Source organism: Molossus molossus, unplaced genomic scaffold (genome assembly GCF_014108415.1).
Source record: "Molossus molossus isolate mMolMol1 unplaced genomic scaffold, mMolMol1.p scaffold_m16_p_5, whole genome shotgun sequence".
Classification (NCBI taxonomy): domain Eukaryota; kingdom Metazoa; phylum Chordata; class Mammalia; order Chiroptera; family Molossidae; genus Molossus; species Molossus molossus.
In genome coordinates, this window is record NW_023425388.1 from 27079438 (window position 1) to 27096860 (window position 17423).

General features: G+C 42.1%; 1 protein-coding gene across 1 annotated transcript in view; it reads right to left on the reverse strand.

Annotated features, from left to right (window-relative positions):
* VEPH1 (ventricular zone expressed PH domain containing 1) overlaps positions 1–14497 on the reverse strand; it is a 229245-nt gene extending 214748 nt beyond the window's left edge. Inside the window, exons 1-2 of the mRNA XM_036242764.1 lie at positions 14370–14497; positions 5015–5309 (exon numbers count right to left, since the gene is read on the reverse strand). Coding sequence (XP_036098657.1) covers positions 5015–5152 — 138 coding nt within the window. The 5' untranslated portion in view covers positions 5153–5309; positions 14370–14497. The remainder of the gene's footprint in view (positions 1–5014; positions 5310–14369) is intronic.
* Positions 14498–17423: the final 2926 nt, after the last annotated feature.

Below are 17423 nucleotides of genomic sequence, written 5' to 3' on the forward strand. Positions count from 1 at the left end.
AATGGGACACTCTATCCCACTGAAAAGAAATGAATTAGAACTGCATGTACCAAGATAGCTAAACCTCAAAAACATAATATTGAGCTTATAATTGCATTTATATAAAGTTCAAAAACATGAAATATAACTATAAGTAATTTTGAATTATGATCATGTAGCAAAGAAATAAAAACATGCATAAATACCACAATCAGGATATTGGTTACCTTTGGGAGAAAAGGGAGGAGAAATGGATTACAGATTGACAAGCAAGTGATTTTAATTTTATCTAACTGCTTACACCAGCTGATTTTTGAAAGCCTGATTATCGTTATAAAAAAGTTTAAGAGAACTGGAAGATGGTGGAACAATTGGGCAGGGGCAAACATCACAGGAAAGGTGGGTTGGGAGTGGGAGGAGAGGGTGGGTACACAAGGAGACGATCTCACCTGTCATAGTCGGGGAGGAAAGCCAAGGTCGTAGAAGAAGTGATTATTAGGTAAAGGTATTGCAGAAAAGTCGTGGAATGAAAAGACAACACTTAAAGTCACACTGGAGAACTTGGAGAGAATTTTTAGTGCAAAGTCACACTCTCAAAGCAAGAATAATGACAAAATATTTTCCAGCAGTGTTTTGTTCTAACTGGTAGAAAAAGAGGGTGTGAACTGCAGAGTGGAATCTAGTAAGTTTCAATTATCTTTGGAGTGACGTTAGAAGGAAGATTGGAGACTTTTTTACTGAATTTTCAAATCTACAAAGCTAGGAATGATAACTAATATATTGGATAGAATCATAATTTCTTAAAAGGTGTGGATACCCTGGAAGAAGGGCCTAAAAACAAGAATATTATTGCAATGGTTTAAAATGTAACATAATTTACTTAAATTTTTTTCAAGTTATTCAGTTATAAGTTTTGATTCAACCTGAAGATCTTGGCACTTCATAGTATAAATGTGGCCAACTGTGTGATGATATTATTGAAAATAAATTTTAGAAACAGACAATCTGACTAGTATTAGCAGCTGTTCTAAGCACTGGCAATGATGCATTACAATAATAAACCGGGAAGATTCCAGGGGAAGGTGACCAGAACGTTGAGAATGCAGGCACTGCTTGGGAGCTACCATGAGACATGCCCCAAGAACTTGAAAACAAGATTATCTTTTGAGGATTCAACAACAACAATAGGAAAATCCATGTGTTTCAGTGGAATTAGCCAGTGACGGGGGCTAACCCAAGATGCTATATGTGCATGGGTGACTTCACAGGTGAGTGAAATATAATATCAGGGATGTAGAACTGAAATGTGATTATAACAGAGGAGGAAAAATCTAATCAATAATATTCTTTGTCCAGTGAAAGATTGGGTAAATAGACTTGGAGAGAACAGCACGAAGCACACAAGAATTCTAACTGATATGAGTTTTATTTTACATTGTAAATCCAAAAGCCAGCATTCTAATGTATACTTCTGAGACTTGCATGCGGATAGCATGATTTAGATAGCATTTCTCGTGTACTGACAAAATTGAGTTTCCAGACCTGAGACTGGAAATGTGAGGTGAACATGAGGGCGCTAAGGATGTTTAGCTGGGAAGAGAGAAGCCAGAGGTGTGACTGATACCCATACTCATATATTTGAAGTTTTTCTTGTAGGAGCAGATTGTTGGTGGGGCGGGGGAGGGGGACCCACAAAGCACAATGAATTGAAAACACAGAGTAAGATTTCATTTGGCTGAAAGGAGGAACATACTAACAATTTGAACAGTGGAACAGCTATCTTTTTGTCAGTTAGGATTCACTGGTCATAAGCAACAGAAAAAGTCTAGATAACTGCAATAAATTAATAATAAAGGTATAAGGTGGCTCACAGATTTGAAGAAAAAGCTGCACTACCAGGCCTTAGAAGGGCGGTGACCAAAGCAGATACGGCGATAAAGAGGCAGGAACCAAAGGACTGTTCCTTGGGGCACCATCATCATGATCAATCCTCTGTGCTGATTGTTTCTCTAGAATTACTGGGAAAGAAATTCTGATTGCTATAGCTGGAGTCAGATGTCCCCAGGCAAAGGCAAGGTAGGGATGTTGACCAAAGGCCAGATCAAGGCTTCATGCAATGGAAAGAGGAAATTTACAGAAGGAAAATTGAGAAGCAGAAAATCATCAGAAACTTATTACTATGCCCTCATCATCGTCAGCCCTAGTGGTCAACAGTGGGGCACACAACAGAACGAACTCACCAGTCCTAAAATTCTGAATCTAACATCTATGAAACAAAGCAATTGATGTAGTGCAGATGGGAAGGTCACCTATTTGTTAGGAATCTTAAAGAAGACATTTCTGCACTGGAAAAAAAGTTGGAAAAGATGGTTTAGAAGATTCCTTCTAGTTCTGTGTTTCTAGACATGAAATTTATTTATTTCTGAGATCTGGGGTCATTAGGAAAGAATTGATCACAAGGGAATGATGGGACGCAGCTAACAGTGAAGTAAGCCACAGAGCAGGTAGGGTGGTTCAGTGGACTGATCACTAGCTTTGGTCACTGAATGTCATGGGCACTGAGGCCTCATGAATAGGTTTTGAACAACAGAGAGAAATGTAATAAAGTATGGCTTAGGTGCTTTAATCTGGAAACTGTTGGTAAAATGAACTAGAGAAATGCAGGACCAAAGGCAGGAGGATGAATTGCTTTGAGGGCCCGAGCCAGGGTGGGAAAAGAAGGAGCAGATGAGAAGGTATTTCTCTGGCACTGTTTATAGAACTCACAGGGCAGGGGGAGAGTGGGAGAAAGAGCTCACTGGTGACTCCAGGCTTGGAGATCTAGGAAAATGATAGTATAACTGAAAGAAAGATGGTAATCTCTATTTAATACATATTAGTTTTGAGGTGTTTAGCTGGGAACACCTCAAACTACTATGAGCTTGAAGCTTAGGGAGAGATGTTGAGCCTAAAACCATAGATTTGGGATTACTTTATGCAGAGATTGCATTGGTGGTTATATGAATAGATGATTTTCTGTAAGGACAAAATATAATGTGAAAGGCAATTATGTCTTTTTAGAAAGAAGTAATCGCTAAGAACTAGAATCACTAGAAATCATTAAAGGAAAAATGGAACTAAAACTGGCTTTCAAAGGAATAGAAAGGGAGAAGGAATTCCACAAATGGATATATTTATAGCTAGGATTAAGAAATTTAAATATTGGGTTGATCTGAATGATCACTTCGTTTGAAAATGGGATTGATCTCCATGATTCCTCTAAAAGAACAAAACAATGATGATTATTCTGCCACCCATCTGCTCTATGCCGTGGCTGCAGATCGAGGAGTGGAAGAAGCGAGATGTGAGAGCAGTTAGCAGATGAAGAGCACAGGAGAGTCCTGAGTTGTGGACCTGCTGGTCTTGCGGAAAGCTGACTGCAGGGCCTACAGGATGGACAATGCTCTGATGACAAGGGACCTGCCAGCCCTGATGGTCAACAGTGGGGCCCACAACAGAACGAACTCACCGGTCCTAAAATTCCGAATCTAACATCTACGAAACAAAGCAATTGATGAAGGAAACAACAAAATCTCTGACACTAGTGACCTCTAGTGGAAATAGGTTTCAGGGAATGTCGATCTATACACTAATATATTATTAGCATAAATACAATGTATTTATTATATCTAATAAATATTGTCAATAAGATAATATTTATTAAAATCATACATAGGTGTGAATATATATATACTATTGGATTAGATGAAAATCAGTGGCATATTCACCCAATTTATTTCCAGAGGAGTGTGATGAATGGGGCTGCTGGAAATAGCTCATAAATCTTACCCAGAATGTGAAAATGTACCAGGAATATTTTGTGTTTTGAGCCAGACTAAGTTGATTAATGTTCTGGGAAAAAATGTGGACACATAATTGCTGTCAAAGGCATTACCTGAGAAAAGAAGAGTGTTTGGGCAGTGACTTCACTGGTCACTGGGGGGATGTGGCATGTTAATGGCCACCAGCAAGAGAACATGCTGACAGGCTTGAGGAGGAAACGGCACTGGTTGCTAGCATGTCTTTTAAGCATTTCTTCTTTCTAACGTGGGGGAAAGCTGTTATTTCTGAAGTGTGTACACATTTGCTAATTCGTTATTTTATGGCTCGAGTCCTGTCTTTTTCCTCTGCCCCGAGGGTGTTCATGCCATGTGCTGGCAAATGCTGTTGAGCTGGGAGGATGCAAGACGACACTTGGTGGCCTTGAAATGGGACCAGTCTCCTGAAGGGTCCAAGCATGATCAGGAAGGTCACCATCAAAGCATACCAGGCACTCCACATCCACCCTTCGGGAAGTGCTTTCAGAATATATAATCTTGACATTGAGGAGACGCAAAGAAATGGGAGAGTTGATGGAAATTTTGAATTTGTCTGATCACACTGCGGGCTAACAATTAGGGAGGTTAATTAAGTGGTGGGGGAGGGGGATATAGAAAAAAGAGCAAAGGAAAGAGGGAAAAAAACAAAAACAGAGACGATATAGAAGCAAAGAGAATCGGTGTTATCAAGCCCTGGGCAACTGTCACTTCTGGCAGCAGCGTGATGGTTGTCCTTGTCTCGTGTTACGTGCATGGCAGGAGGTGTCATCCTGCCTTCTTTCATTATTCAGCCTCCACCGCACACCCTGCTTTGTTTACTGATCTGGTGTGCAGCTTGGCGGGTCTGCTTTCTCCCGGATTTGCTCCCCTCTCCTCTCCATGTCATTCCAAGGATTTAGAAATAACCCTTAGAAAAGCCTTTTGTGAGAATTCCACTCTGCTCTGCAATTTCCAGACTTCTGGTCGCTGTGAGTGGGCAAAAGGTGGCCTGGCTGCCCCCTACGTCGGTGATGTTGTTCCTTAGATGCCAACTAAACCACAGGGCAGAGTCAAGAGAGACCGATATTAGTGATCCTTCCTCTTTTCCCTGCAAAGATCCTTTCCCCCAGGATAGGTACAGTTATTTGGCTTTAGAATAGATCATCTCAGGGGTGTAGTCTGAAAATTAGTTTACTTACTGAAGATGAACTTATTATTTTAATTTGCTCCAAAGCTTCTGTCAGACTGTCTTCAATCTCAGAGTCATCTAAGGAGAAGAGGTCCCCGGCCCGAGAAAGGTCTTTCTGTCCCAAGACCAGTCTGAACAGGTGATGCATGGCGAGGAGTCCGAGAGTCAATTGACCTTTTGAAGGCCCAGGGCCATGTGTCCCAGTTATGAGAGGTTAGTAAGACAGAAACATGTAGCAGGAGGTATGCTCCGTATTCCTTGGAAGGTCATTGCCCCCCAGACTTGGAGGTCTTCTTTGACACTCTCTGCAAGAGAAACAAATGACACAATGTAGCCATTAGTAGAAAAACATGACCTCAGAATGTGAACTTGGTGCCCAGCAGAGAGAAAAAAAATACCTTTGGAGATGTTTATAGAGCAGTGATTTTCAACCTTTTCCATTGCACAGCACACATAAACTAATTACTAAAATTCTGTGGCACACCAACACAATATTTTTTTTTCTGATCTGACAAAAAAAATAGGTATAATTTTGATTCATTCACACTGGGCGGTTATTGTTGTGTCAGCTGTTGTCATTTTTTTTTTTTTTTTGACAATCTACGGGAAAAGAGGTTAGCACCCCTCACTAAATACTCATATATTGCTTGTTTTGAAAATTCTTATGGCATGCCAGTTGAAAATCGCTGGCACGGAGAACAGACTCTGGCTTGATATCTGCATATGAGATCCTTCCTTATTTTTGTCTCAAAAAGTCCTGTAAGAAATTATTAGGTTTCTCTAGAAACCTAGTTTGAGCCTTAAAAAGGAGTGTAAATCTCACTTTTTCCCTTTTCTATATTCTTCTCCTTTTCCCCATGCCACCAGGACAAGCAACAAATAAGCCCAACAGTTGCCAGATTTTCCCAACAGATTCCTATGGAAACCAAACAGAAAAGGGCAACAGAAGGAAAAAGAGGACACAGGAAGCATCCTTTAGACCCACCGCCTGGTTTCATCTCTCCCTGGACATGGAAACCAACGCTACCCTCTTGGTCGGGCTTCTTTGCTATATTCACCAAAGAAGCTGCCCAAGCCACGTCCAGAAGACGACCTCCGTACTTGCCCTATTCTTTCACACTCTCCAAACAAGTAGCCATGAAATAGAAGACTCTGTCTAGGAGCGTGCGGATAATCGTGACAGAATGTGAACATGAACTTGAACATTGAACTTGAAGATAACATTTCAGTGCAGGCTAAAGGAGAAGGGCTTTGGGATCGGGCAATCCTCCCTCTATTCCCACAGCTGAAATAATAAAGTCCCACTGTACTTCTCACTCAATTAACAGTCCAAATAGAGTCGGGAAATGGCTCAAATTAAATATCTGATTATTCTCATCAGCTCCCTTCTGGACCTAATAAAATCACAGACCATTTGTACTGCAGGGAGGTTTAATGGCCAGGGAGGTTTAATGACATCATCAAGGCCCCATGGTAACAGTGGCAGTGCTGTTCTTTGAATTTCAGGCTAGTGGGCTTTCCCCACAATTTACAGTGGAGTCATCTCTTACATGCAAGTAACTTACAAATGCAGCCACGTGTGCACAGAGTGAGAGCCGAGATGATTTATTTAATACAAGCAGTAGGCAATCCCGCCCAGCATTCCACTGTCTGTGTTCCACAGAACGAGTGCGAAAGGGTTAGGGGAGTCTGCTGCTTCTGGGCCGTCTCAGACATCCATTCTGAGCTATCACTGTGGGAGCACCTATCTGTGCGGAATGCAATTTTAAAGTTTAAAGATACATACTCTCTATGAGACATGGTCTCTAAATACAAGCCAAATCTTTCACCAGACACTCAATGAAATCAGCTCTCGGTAATAGTCCAAAAGATGCAATTCATAGGCCAATGAAGAGACTTCAAGGGCAATATTGCCTGCGGGTCACTTTCACATTGCCTACCAGCTTCAGAAAAATGACAGCCAATATGTATATACGCTTGTCTATGTGCCAGGTACTGTTCTAGATGCTTTGAAAACATTAATTCATTTAACCCCAATAATACCTATATGAGGACATTTCGTCCCCATTTGACAGGTGAGTAACCCAAGGCATTAAATAACTTGTCCAGTCCACACAGCTAGTAAACTGGAGAACTAGAGTTTGGATCCAGAGTGCTAAGCTCCAAGTTCACAGCCATTGTGGTATATTGATTCCACGTGAGGCTACTATTAGCAATAAAGGCCCTCAGAGCATTAAGTAACATTTGAGGATGAAGAGATGGGTCGAGTCTTAAGAAAATGAACTCTTCTTCCCTCCTACACTGCCCCTGCATCCCTGCCCACCTGTGCCCTGGGATTTGGCCAACCAAGAGCAGGAGTCGCAAGGAAGAGAAGCGCAGAGGAAGAGAAATGAAGGAGAGTGGTAGGGAAGGTTTCAGTGGGTAGGGAAACTGCTTGCACCATGGCAAATGTGGAAGAGTGAATTATAATATCTACAAGAAAAATTAGGACATTTTCCCCCCTGAATTTTCTCCTTAACACATCCTCCCCACCTCGTCCCAGACATTTACAGTGACAGAGTCTCAGTGAAATACTATTCAGGAAAATAAGACATTGGGTGGAAATGTCTTTACTTTGACCAGTCAGCTTGTTGGTCAGTATCTGGCATTTCCTGAATCAGATTCAGCTGCCCCATACATATCAAAGCCAGAGCTCTGGGAAGGAGCAGGAATGCAGGCAGGGGGAGAGGAGCACCCACAGGCTTTTCCTGGGCGGCTTCTTTCTACACATAGTGACAGCTGGTGTGGAGCCCCACATCCATGCTCCCACATCCACGCTCCCACATCCACGCTCCCACCTGCATCTGTTACTCTTGAATGTTCATCATGTGCAAAACGTTATTCTTCAATGCACAACTATACATGAAAACTCTCACACATCTAAGGGTGGGAGAGGGAGGGGTGAGACTTATACCAAACATTCTACAATACAGGGCTGACCCAGAAGAAGTTTTCTGTTTATTGTAAAAGAAAGTTTGGGGAAGTACAAGGGAGAGACAGAGCTTTCCTAGGAAAAGATGATAAGGCATCGCTTTGTGGAGGAAAGGATGTTTGAGCCAAACTTTTAGAATATTTTTCATTCAATGCACATATCCTGAGCTTCTAGTTGGGACTGAGGCTCAAGTCCCAGACTGGCCCCTTAGTGGTTATCGGACTTTTGGTTCATGCCTTTCCCTTCCCTAAGCCTCAGTTTCTTGATCTGCAAAATGGGGCTAATACCTGCTAGTCTATCTCATTAGATTATTTTGAAGATCAAAGCTGCTAACACGTTATCGAGCTCTTTGTAAAATAATGACACCAACAGGTGATGTTAACCGTGTGTCAGGTACCACTCCAAGCACTTCCCAAGTATTGAGTAACTTAATTCTTATAATTCCATGTGATGAGAAACTGACCTTCAGAGAGGAAAATAACCACCCCAGAGGCACATGGAGAGTAAGCTGCAGAGTCAGGATCCAAGGCACTTGGCCTCTCACGACAAAGCCCTCTCAGGGCTGTGTACAGTTGTATACATGACTGTGTGTGATACTTATTGAGCTTCCTCCCTTCCCACGAGTCCTCATTTAAAGAGCACCCCACGTGCTACACTATACCATCCTTTCCCGGATAAGGATCAGCAAGACACGTTATTTATTTTTCAGCAGCTCAGGCCAATGTTTTGCTCAAGTGTCTGATCTCTTTGCAACAGCAGAGAAGATCAGAGCCAGATCAAATTCAATCTCATCTCCTGGGAAAGCTGCTATCCTTCTGAATGGCATCGACCTGTGGCCTACATGCATGTACACAGATGCACCCACTGTACACACACAAGCACACACATATGCACACATCTGCAATTATGTGCACACACCCAGAGATTTCCTATACACCAAGCTCTTTGCTAGACTCTTTCTTCTCTTAGTTCTCTCATCAACCCTGCAGGCAGATATTATCACCAAAGAGGAAACAGGGCTGGTGAGATGAAAACATCCTGTCCAAGGTTACACACAGAGGCAAGGTTCGCATCCAAGTAGGTCAGCCTCCCAATCTCGGACTTTTTGAATTACAAAACAATCTGGTGTATAAAATTCCTTCTTACTCCCAACTTTCACGCTCATAATGTCCTTTCCTCATGTTTAAAGGAGCCTCATCTGAAGTCCACATTCTCATGACTTCGTATATATTTTTAGAGCCAGTTTGGGTTGACAAGTAAGGAGAAATGGACACCACAAAAAGATAAAGAATTCTGCACCCAGCGTGACACATTTCAGGGAGTCACAACTCTCCGGGCAAACTCAGTTTACCTGCGTGCTACTCCTCAAAGGCTCACTTGCTGTCACTTAGCTGGGCAGGGACGCGGCAGCGGACTCCAGGGGACAGCGAGCACTGTGAACCCGAAGTCGGTCACCGCAGTGCAGTGCCCGGGAAGGAATTCCAGGAATGCAGCCCGATGCCACCGGCAGCTCAGAGCTGGTCAGGTGACAGGCTGCACCTCACCCGGTGGACAGAGAGCTACCTCTGAGTGAAATGCTCTGTTTCCTGGGGCGAAACATAAAGCCTGCTCCAGTAAAGTAGAGTTGTTTTTAACAGAGAAAACAAAACTCCCTGTGTTCGTGAAAATCTATACTTTCCCCGGGAAGAATGGGGGTGGGGGAGCCACGCAGGAAACACAGTTTCAACAGGAACTCAAGCAGGTGACTGGAATGGCCACTGGGAGCCATTTCACAAAGCCTGGGGAAGAGAGAACTGTAACTTAATTAACACTTCCCTCCCCCGCTCCACACGCACAGCTCAAAACACTGCGTTTGTCCTGCCGGGCCCACAGCCCGAAGAAGTGGTCCTCTTGTTCTCAGCACTTTTCAGCCCTTCTCACCTCATGGCACATAGGCTAATCCCTGAAATTCTGAGGCACGCCAGGCAGCAGCTTATATTTTTTTGCCAATCTAACATAACAAAAAAAAAAAAAATAGGTATAATTTTGATTCATTCTCACAGGATGGCTATTGGTGTGTTGGCTGTTGTCATTTTTTAATTTGACAACCTAAGAGAAAAGAGGTCAGTGCCCCTGACTTAATAGTCAGGTATTTGCATGTTTCAACAATTCTTGCAGCATTCTGGTTGAAAATCGCGGCTCTAGATAAATACTACTGATAGTATTTATTAAGAATGCAGGAAGTTGCTAATACATGGAACAAACTTACTTAAAAAATGCATACAGCAGGTTCTCGAATAATGTCCTTTAATTGAACATCGTTTTGGTTCTAACATTGATTAGAAGAAAAAGGAGTCCCAGCCAGCAGCCCCTGTCTGTGTGGAGTATGCAAGTTCTCCCCACATCTGGGAGGGTTTTCTCTGGTGCTTCCCTTTTCTCTCACATCCCAAAGACGTGTACCTAAGGTGAATGGGCTTCTCTAAATTGTCCCAGACTGAGTGTGCGAGTGCGCCCCCCAGTGGAAGGGCACCCTGCCCAGGGCGGGTCCCACCTGGCGTCCTCATCTGCAAGGAGAGGCTCCTGCCCCTGGAGACCTGGAACCGGAGGAAACGGGTTGGAAAAGAATGATCCCACTCGTTTTTATTAATCTTTCTAAAATGTAGTAATAAATGTAGCTCACATCTATCTCAGTGTTTATTATTGGATTCTTTGGGTCTTTATTTAAAAGCTTGGTCTGTTTTTGTGACCAGAAATATGACATAGGAACTTAACTCTTGTTTATAACAATTAGCCGAAGGGGAGATGGGTTTTGTTATACCTTGTCTTGCTTAAAATTGCTGTTTCCAAGAACCTATCAGTGATGTTAAGTGAGGATTTACTGTACCCTCTTTTTTTTCCCACTTTATTTGCTGGAAGTTTTTTCATAAAAATCCACTTGATATGTAAATTTGTACTTTAAATATTGCAGAGAAATGTTTATCCTGCTTGATCTATTGACACTCCAGAGGAGAAAAAGATACTGAAACACTTTTTTATTGTTTCAACAGTTAACACAGTAATTTTTTAAAAAAAACAAACAAACATGTTTTTAAATTGTATAATTATCCCTATTTTGCCTGTTCCTGTAGTAGGTTTATTACCCATCAAACCACCGATCTGTCGGCAAAGTGCACGGGAAGCTGTGCTGAAGATAAATCTATCTGTGTGATCACTGAGATGTGGACAGTGGGCCTGTCTTCCCAGAACGCTGCCCCACAAAAGTGTGTGGTCAGGTAGCTACACACCTGCCATTGAACCAGATCATAGGCTCCAGGAGAATGACCTCATAAATCTTTCTAGACATTTGGTGATCAATCATATTTTTATGCCATCAACACATGGAGAAATGTCCCCTTGAAGAGTTTCTTTTACAAAAATAGAGAATCTGTTCATCTGTGAGTATGTGTATTCTTTTATTAGTAATTTTTCTGGCTTACAGATAGTGATAACAACTCTTCTTTTAATAGATACAGTAGTTTATATTTCTTTAGCATTCCTTCTTTTTCATCCTCTATTTATTCTTAATGGTTCTTATCACTCGATTATATACAATTTTCTTACATTTTTAAAAGAGCGTAGGGTTAATGCCCTGGCCGATTTGGCTCAGTGGTGATAGTGTCAGCCTGTGGACTGATGGGTCTTGGGTTTGATTCTAGTCAAGAGCACTCACCTGGGTTGTAGCTTTTATCCCTGGCTCCCGTCAGGGTTGTGTGGGAGACAACCAAGCAATGTGTCTCTCTCACATCGATGTTTCTCTCTCTCCCTCCCTCCCTTCCACTCTCTCTGAAAATCAATACAAAAATATCCTTGGGTGAGCATTAACCAAAAAAAAAAAAAGGAGTGTAGGGTTCAGACTTGTCCACTATGGGACTTCAGTAAGAAGTGGGAACCTAGACACAGTTGGGTTCAGCTATGCCATTGCCTGTAGTGTAAACCTGGGCAGATTAATTAATCTCCCTGAGCCTCAGGTTTCTTCTTTGACCTGGGGATTGTAACATGGGTTGTTGGGAGGTTTGATGAGGTTATGTAAAGCATTTAACACAGACCTTGGCAGATAGCAACCATACAAGAAGTGACAGCAATCACATGTTTAATAATATCATTCTTACAGGCCATTCACCTGTCAACATGTCCCCACGCCATCCCTTTTAAAAACAAATGCACTACTGTACCGTGACCTAACATTGAGCGCACAGCATTAAAGATGCCTAGGTTGTCCTCCATTGGGGTCATATTTATATCTTACTTGTACTTTCCCTCAATCTTTAGTCGGGGTACTTCATGAACTATCTTAAATGTGTCCCTGTTTTTTGTTTTTTTTTTTGTGGCAAATTTATCTTGTTCCCTGGAGAGAAAGCCTTACTTGATGCTACCCACACCATGGCCAAACAGTAACAGTGAGGAGGGAGTATATAATTCCCTTCAGGACACTTGAAAGAATGTCTTTACGACTTCAAGGTGACTTCAGTGGATGCCAATAGAACATTATTGGGTTACACTATTATGCATCAGTATATTCTGCTACATGAAAATACAGGAAAACTCAGGAAGCCGATTTATTCTGAGGAAATTATCCTCTCGCTCCCATCTCCAGGTTCAGATGTTCTCTGGTTTCTTCACTTCTAGAATAACAATATTCATTCCCATTGTGCTTTGGACAACACTACACTTCACTTCCACAGTGCAATAAACATTCTCATCTTATCACCTATATTAAAAATGTCCACTGCCCTGGCCGGTTTGGCTCAGCGGTTAGAGCATCGGCCTGCGGTCTGGAGAGACCCGGGTTCAGTTCCTGCTAAGGGCATGTACTTCAGTTGCAGTTTGTCCCCGGCCCTGGTTGGTCGTGCGGGTGGCAGCTACTCGATGTGTCCCTTCACGTCGATGTTTCTTTCTCTCTCTCCCTTCCTCTCTCTCCCTCCCACTCTATCTGTACAAAAAATGGAAAAATATCCTCGGGTGAGGATAAAAAATAAAAAAAAGAAGCCCACTGACTAACATAGACCCACTTGGGTTCTAGAAACTTTTGATAAAGTTCTCAGATAGATTTTTCCCTTGAAAGAAAGGATTACAGATTCTTTTCAAGGAGCATCTTTTTCACACAGTGTGAAAGAACTACAGGCGTTCCCATGGGAATTGGCCGCATTCATTTCAGCCCTTTCCACAAGATGTCTATTGTTCCCTGGGCGGCTCTTGGTTTCCTCTGCCACATGTTGCTACACTTCGCTTCCACTAAGCCTCCGTGGCCGGGGATTCCAAATGATGCTAAAGAACTCAGCCTCTGGGCTCTTTGCTAGGACTCATAGTCTAAGCTTGTAGCAGGCTTGTCACCATAAGCTCACAAAAAATAGGTTTGGTGCCCTATTTAGGCAAGGGCTCAAAAACCATATTTAAATTCGAATGTGTATTGTATCTTATTGAAACAAAAATAGATAGGAAACATTTTTCTTCCTGGGGAATGAGGGAAACATCTTCAAGGTTAACCAATTTTCTAAACTGAGAATTTGTGACCTGTCACAATAATTTCAAAGTACATCTACTTTCCCCTGTGAAGTTGGACTTTGCAGGTTATATTTGCTCAGGATGTAGATCTTGCTAAAAATTCTAATTCAAATTTTGTAGGTTTGTTTTTTTTTCCAGAAAGCATACCCAAACTCTCAAATTACAAGGAAAAAAAAATCTGTGTTAAATGTATCTTTATTTACACTTAAATTCCATAAATCAGAAAACTGCACGACCAATTCCAATAATACCTTAAGTATATATTGTATTCTTTAAATTGGAAACATATATAAATGTTATGAAACTCAATGATCGATTACTATAGCAATTTGAAAGAATAAAAAACATATTTGAAAGAACAAAATAGTGGTTAGATTCAATTATGATTTCTAAAATATCCAAAATACCAATGGAAAGAATGATAGCAACAACAAATAGTAATGATGACTGTCCTGCTCAGTGACTATAAAGATACTGTTGCATTTTCTTTGAAAACCATGAGCAGGGTCAGTTTCTTCATTGGTTGCAAATGTTTCTTGAGCTAAACAAAAGTATGAAATAAAAATGAGCCTAGACTATTACAGAGTAAAACCAAAAATGCACATAGAAGCATAGTTTTCAGCTCCTGAGGCCTAGAGACATGTTTTAGTCACCCACAGAGAAGTGGCTTTTTCCCTCTAATAACTGGGAAGCATGCAAACATGGCTAGGCACACAGCTCCCAAAGGCGCTTTATCTGCGTGATCAGCCAGCCCCTGGAAGTTTCTCTACCCAGCTCCCGCAGCTCCCTCCTTGTCCCACTGCAGTTTCTGACATTGACTTTAATTAGCTCTTGTTTTTGCTGAACAAAAGGACAGGAAAGAGGATAGCCATACCTCTCAGCACAGGAAACTCTGGCCATCATAGGAAAGAGAAGGCAAAATGCTGGATCTGCAGAGCAATTCGTCTGGAACCCAGGACCATGCTCAGAGGCAGCCGGGTGGCCCCTGTCCTGTCCAGTCCTTTCCTGTCCTGCCCTGTTGGCAGCAGCCGCCGAGCTCCCCTCCACTGCTTGTCAACTGCGGTGCACTTGACTCCCTCCCCTGGACTCACCGGGTGGAATCGGGCAAATGAGTAACTTCTCCTCCCTCTCTCAAACCTCTGCTTAGAGCTAACGATTGGCACAAAGCTCTGCTTATTTCTACAGGGGCTTTACAGACGCTTCTCCGAGCAAATCGGTAGTTTGAAAGAATTAGAGGATTTGCCTAACAACCAGTAATTTAACTTCTGTTAATGAATAACCCACTTTAAGTAATCAAGGAAGTTTTAGGTTAATATCAGATGTGGGGCCTTTTATCAGGCAGGCATCAGGAAAAAGGTTTGGGGAGGGATGGAGAGAGGGAAGTAGGGAAGTGAGATAGTGTTTAATCGAAACATGACAGAAATAAAACACCACAAAAGAAGTAAAATGGCCAAAGGAAGAAAAAAGTCTAAGTATGCTATTGATATTGCTGATGAAACACTGAACAACTAAATGAAGCACTAGGGATTTTTCCACGCCAGCACTGTCTCTTCTCACACCCATCCAAATTGCTAATTCGCTTCCTTTTACCATCCAAATATAGAACTCCTTCTTCCTGGCTTAACACACGAGGGACCCCTTACAAGGGGTCCTACATCTCCTTACATCTCTCTCTCTCCGTTAAGAAGAATGCTCTTCATATCTCTAATGCATAAATTAATTGGTGGTACCCTGTGGACTGTTATATCTGGAGGCTTTCTCTCCCCCTTTTAAGTGTATGACAAGGGCTTTGTCCCCTTATTGATCGGATGCTTTGCCTATACATAGAGGGATCGAGTATTTCGGAGCCACTTCTAACCAGCTTTCAGCCAAACTAAGTGTGTGCTCGAGGTGGGGAGAGTAAGGTGTACAACTGGAAATATCAATATTTCTGTGCCATTGGCGGCACAGACATGTAAATAGATTACTGGCTCCATTAAAAGAAGTATTCATGGGTAAAGAGGGCTTTCTTTTGTGTTTAACACCCAACATCCACTTGTCCTACTTCTGGTAAAAAAACAGTACCAAATTTCTCTTGGGAAACAATGTTTAGGCAGATTTGACTCGCATAGACAAGTTGGGTCTTAGCCAGTCAGAGGCAGTACATTCCCCTGACCATAGTGATCAGTCTGCAGTGGTTCTCAACCTTCCTAATGCCCTGACCCTTTAATACAGTTCCTCACGTTGCGTGTGGGCGTATCTGCATGTGGGCAGACCCACCTGGAGACGGATAGAGGAGCGGTGTCTCGGTTCCTAAGACCATCGGAAATATGTGTCTTCCGATGGTCTTAGGTGACCCCTGTGAAAGGGTCATTCGACCCTCAAAGGGATCGTGACCCACAGGTTAAGAACCGCTGGTCTAGGGTGAATGTGTGACCCAGCCCAATGAGAATCATGACAAATACCAATGTTGGGCTTTGGTGGGACAGAGTCATTTCTGCTGGACTTGATGACACCAAGAAACCAAATCTTAGTGACTTCATCTGGGCCCCTTAAACCAGCTACCTCTGAAGTGGACAAGATCTACCCTTTACTGTAAGCCAGTTCTTTACTAGTTCAAGTTATTTTCAGTTGAGCTTTCTGCCATTTGCCATTAAAAATGTTCTACCTGACAGAATCAGGGAAACCCAGGTTTCTGGGAGGGCTCTTCTGGGTCCCCACAGGGCAGCTGCTTGCAAAGGAAATGAGCCAGGAGCCTCATTAGGAACCAACTGTGACAAACAAGTCCCTTTAATGACAACCACAGGCTTCCACAGATAACCAGTAGAGGCCAGAAAGTCCTGGAAAGAATGTAGTCATTCCGTGTACCTGAACATGGAACTCTCCAAATTAATTCTTCTTAACTACACATCCAGCTCCTCAACTCCTTCCTTTAACCACCTGGACTTGTGTGGCGGCTCCTAGCCACATGCCTTTTGACCTCAATAAACCTGATCATGGAAGCCAGTCATGCATGCACAATTTTCACAAACTCCTCTGGGTAGTTTCACAGACTATTGCTCTATTTTTATTTTTTCCCCTCTCTGCTCCTGCCTCCTCCCCATCATTGGTAAATTTGGAATAAAGAACAGTTATTTTTTAACCATAAACTCAAACTAAGATGCTTCCTTTATGGCAATTATATAAATTCTAAAGCAACTTTAACTGGGTAAATTACATGTGAACACTGAGAATTCCTATAAGTAACTTTTCTTATCTGAAACCTGCGACAGCCTTCAGGTACACCATTTCTGTGTTCAGCCCCCCAGCTTTGCAAGATCCCTTACAGGGCACAGAAAAACCCGGGCGTGTCCAGGAACTCCCCTTCCTGGAAAACTTGAGGCCCAGATAGCTTCACTGGTACATTCTACACAACACTTAAGAGATAAATAATACACACTATATACAAATTCTTTTAGAATTTTTATTTTACTTCACAATAAGATGCTTTGAGAACTGTTCATCTATGAATTATAAATAAATATCTATAGATGTATACAGTGGTTGACAGCATTTCAGCCTATGAATATAGCACATTTTGTTGATCCATTTCTCTACTGAGAACTTGTCAGTAGTGCGCAGGGTTTTACGAAGAGACACTATGTTGCTGGGATTGAAAGACCACATCTGAGCTAGGCTGGCTGCCTGGCTTCACATCAGCCATGACTTTGTGCCATAATCCTAACCTTTTTTTTTTTTATGTCAGGATTCTTTTTTTTTTTCTTTTTTATAAGGCAAGAATATTAATTGCACCTTCATTCTAGAATTGTTATGAGGATTATCTGGGTTAATATTTGTAAAGTACTTAGAACCAGCCTGGAATGTATTAAGTGCTACATGAGTATTTGTTGAATACACACTAAAAGGAACATCCTTGTAAGTGTTTCCTGGTGCACAGGTGCAGAAATTT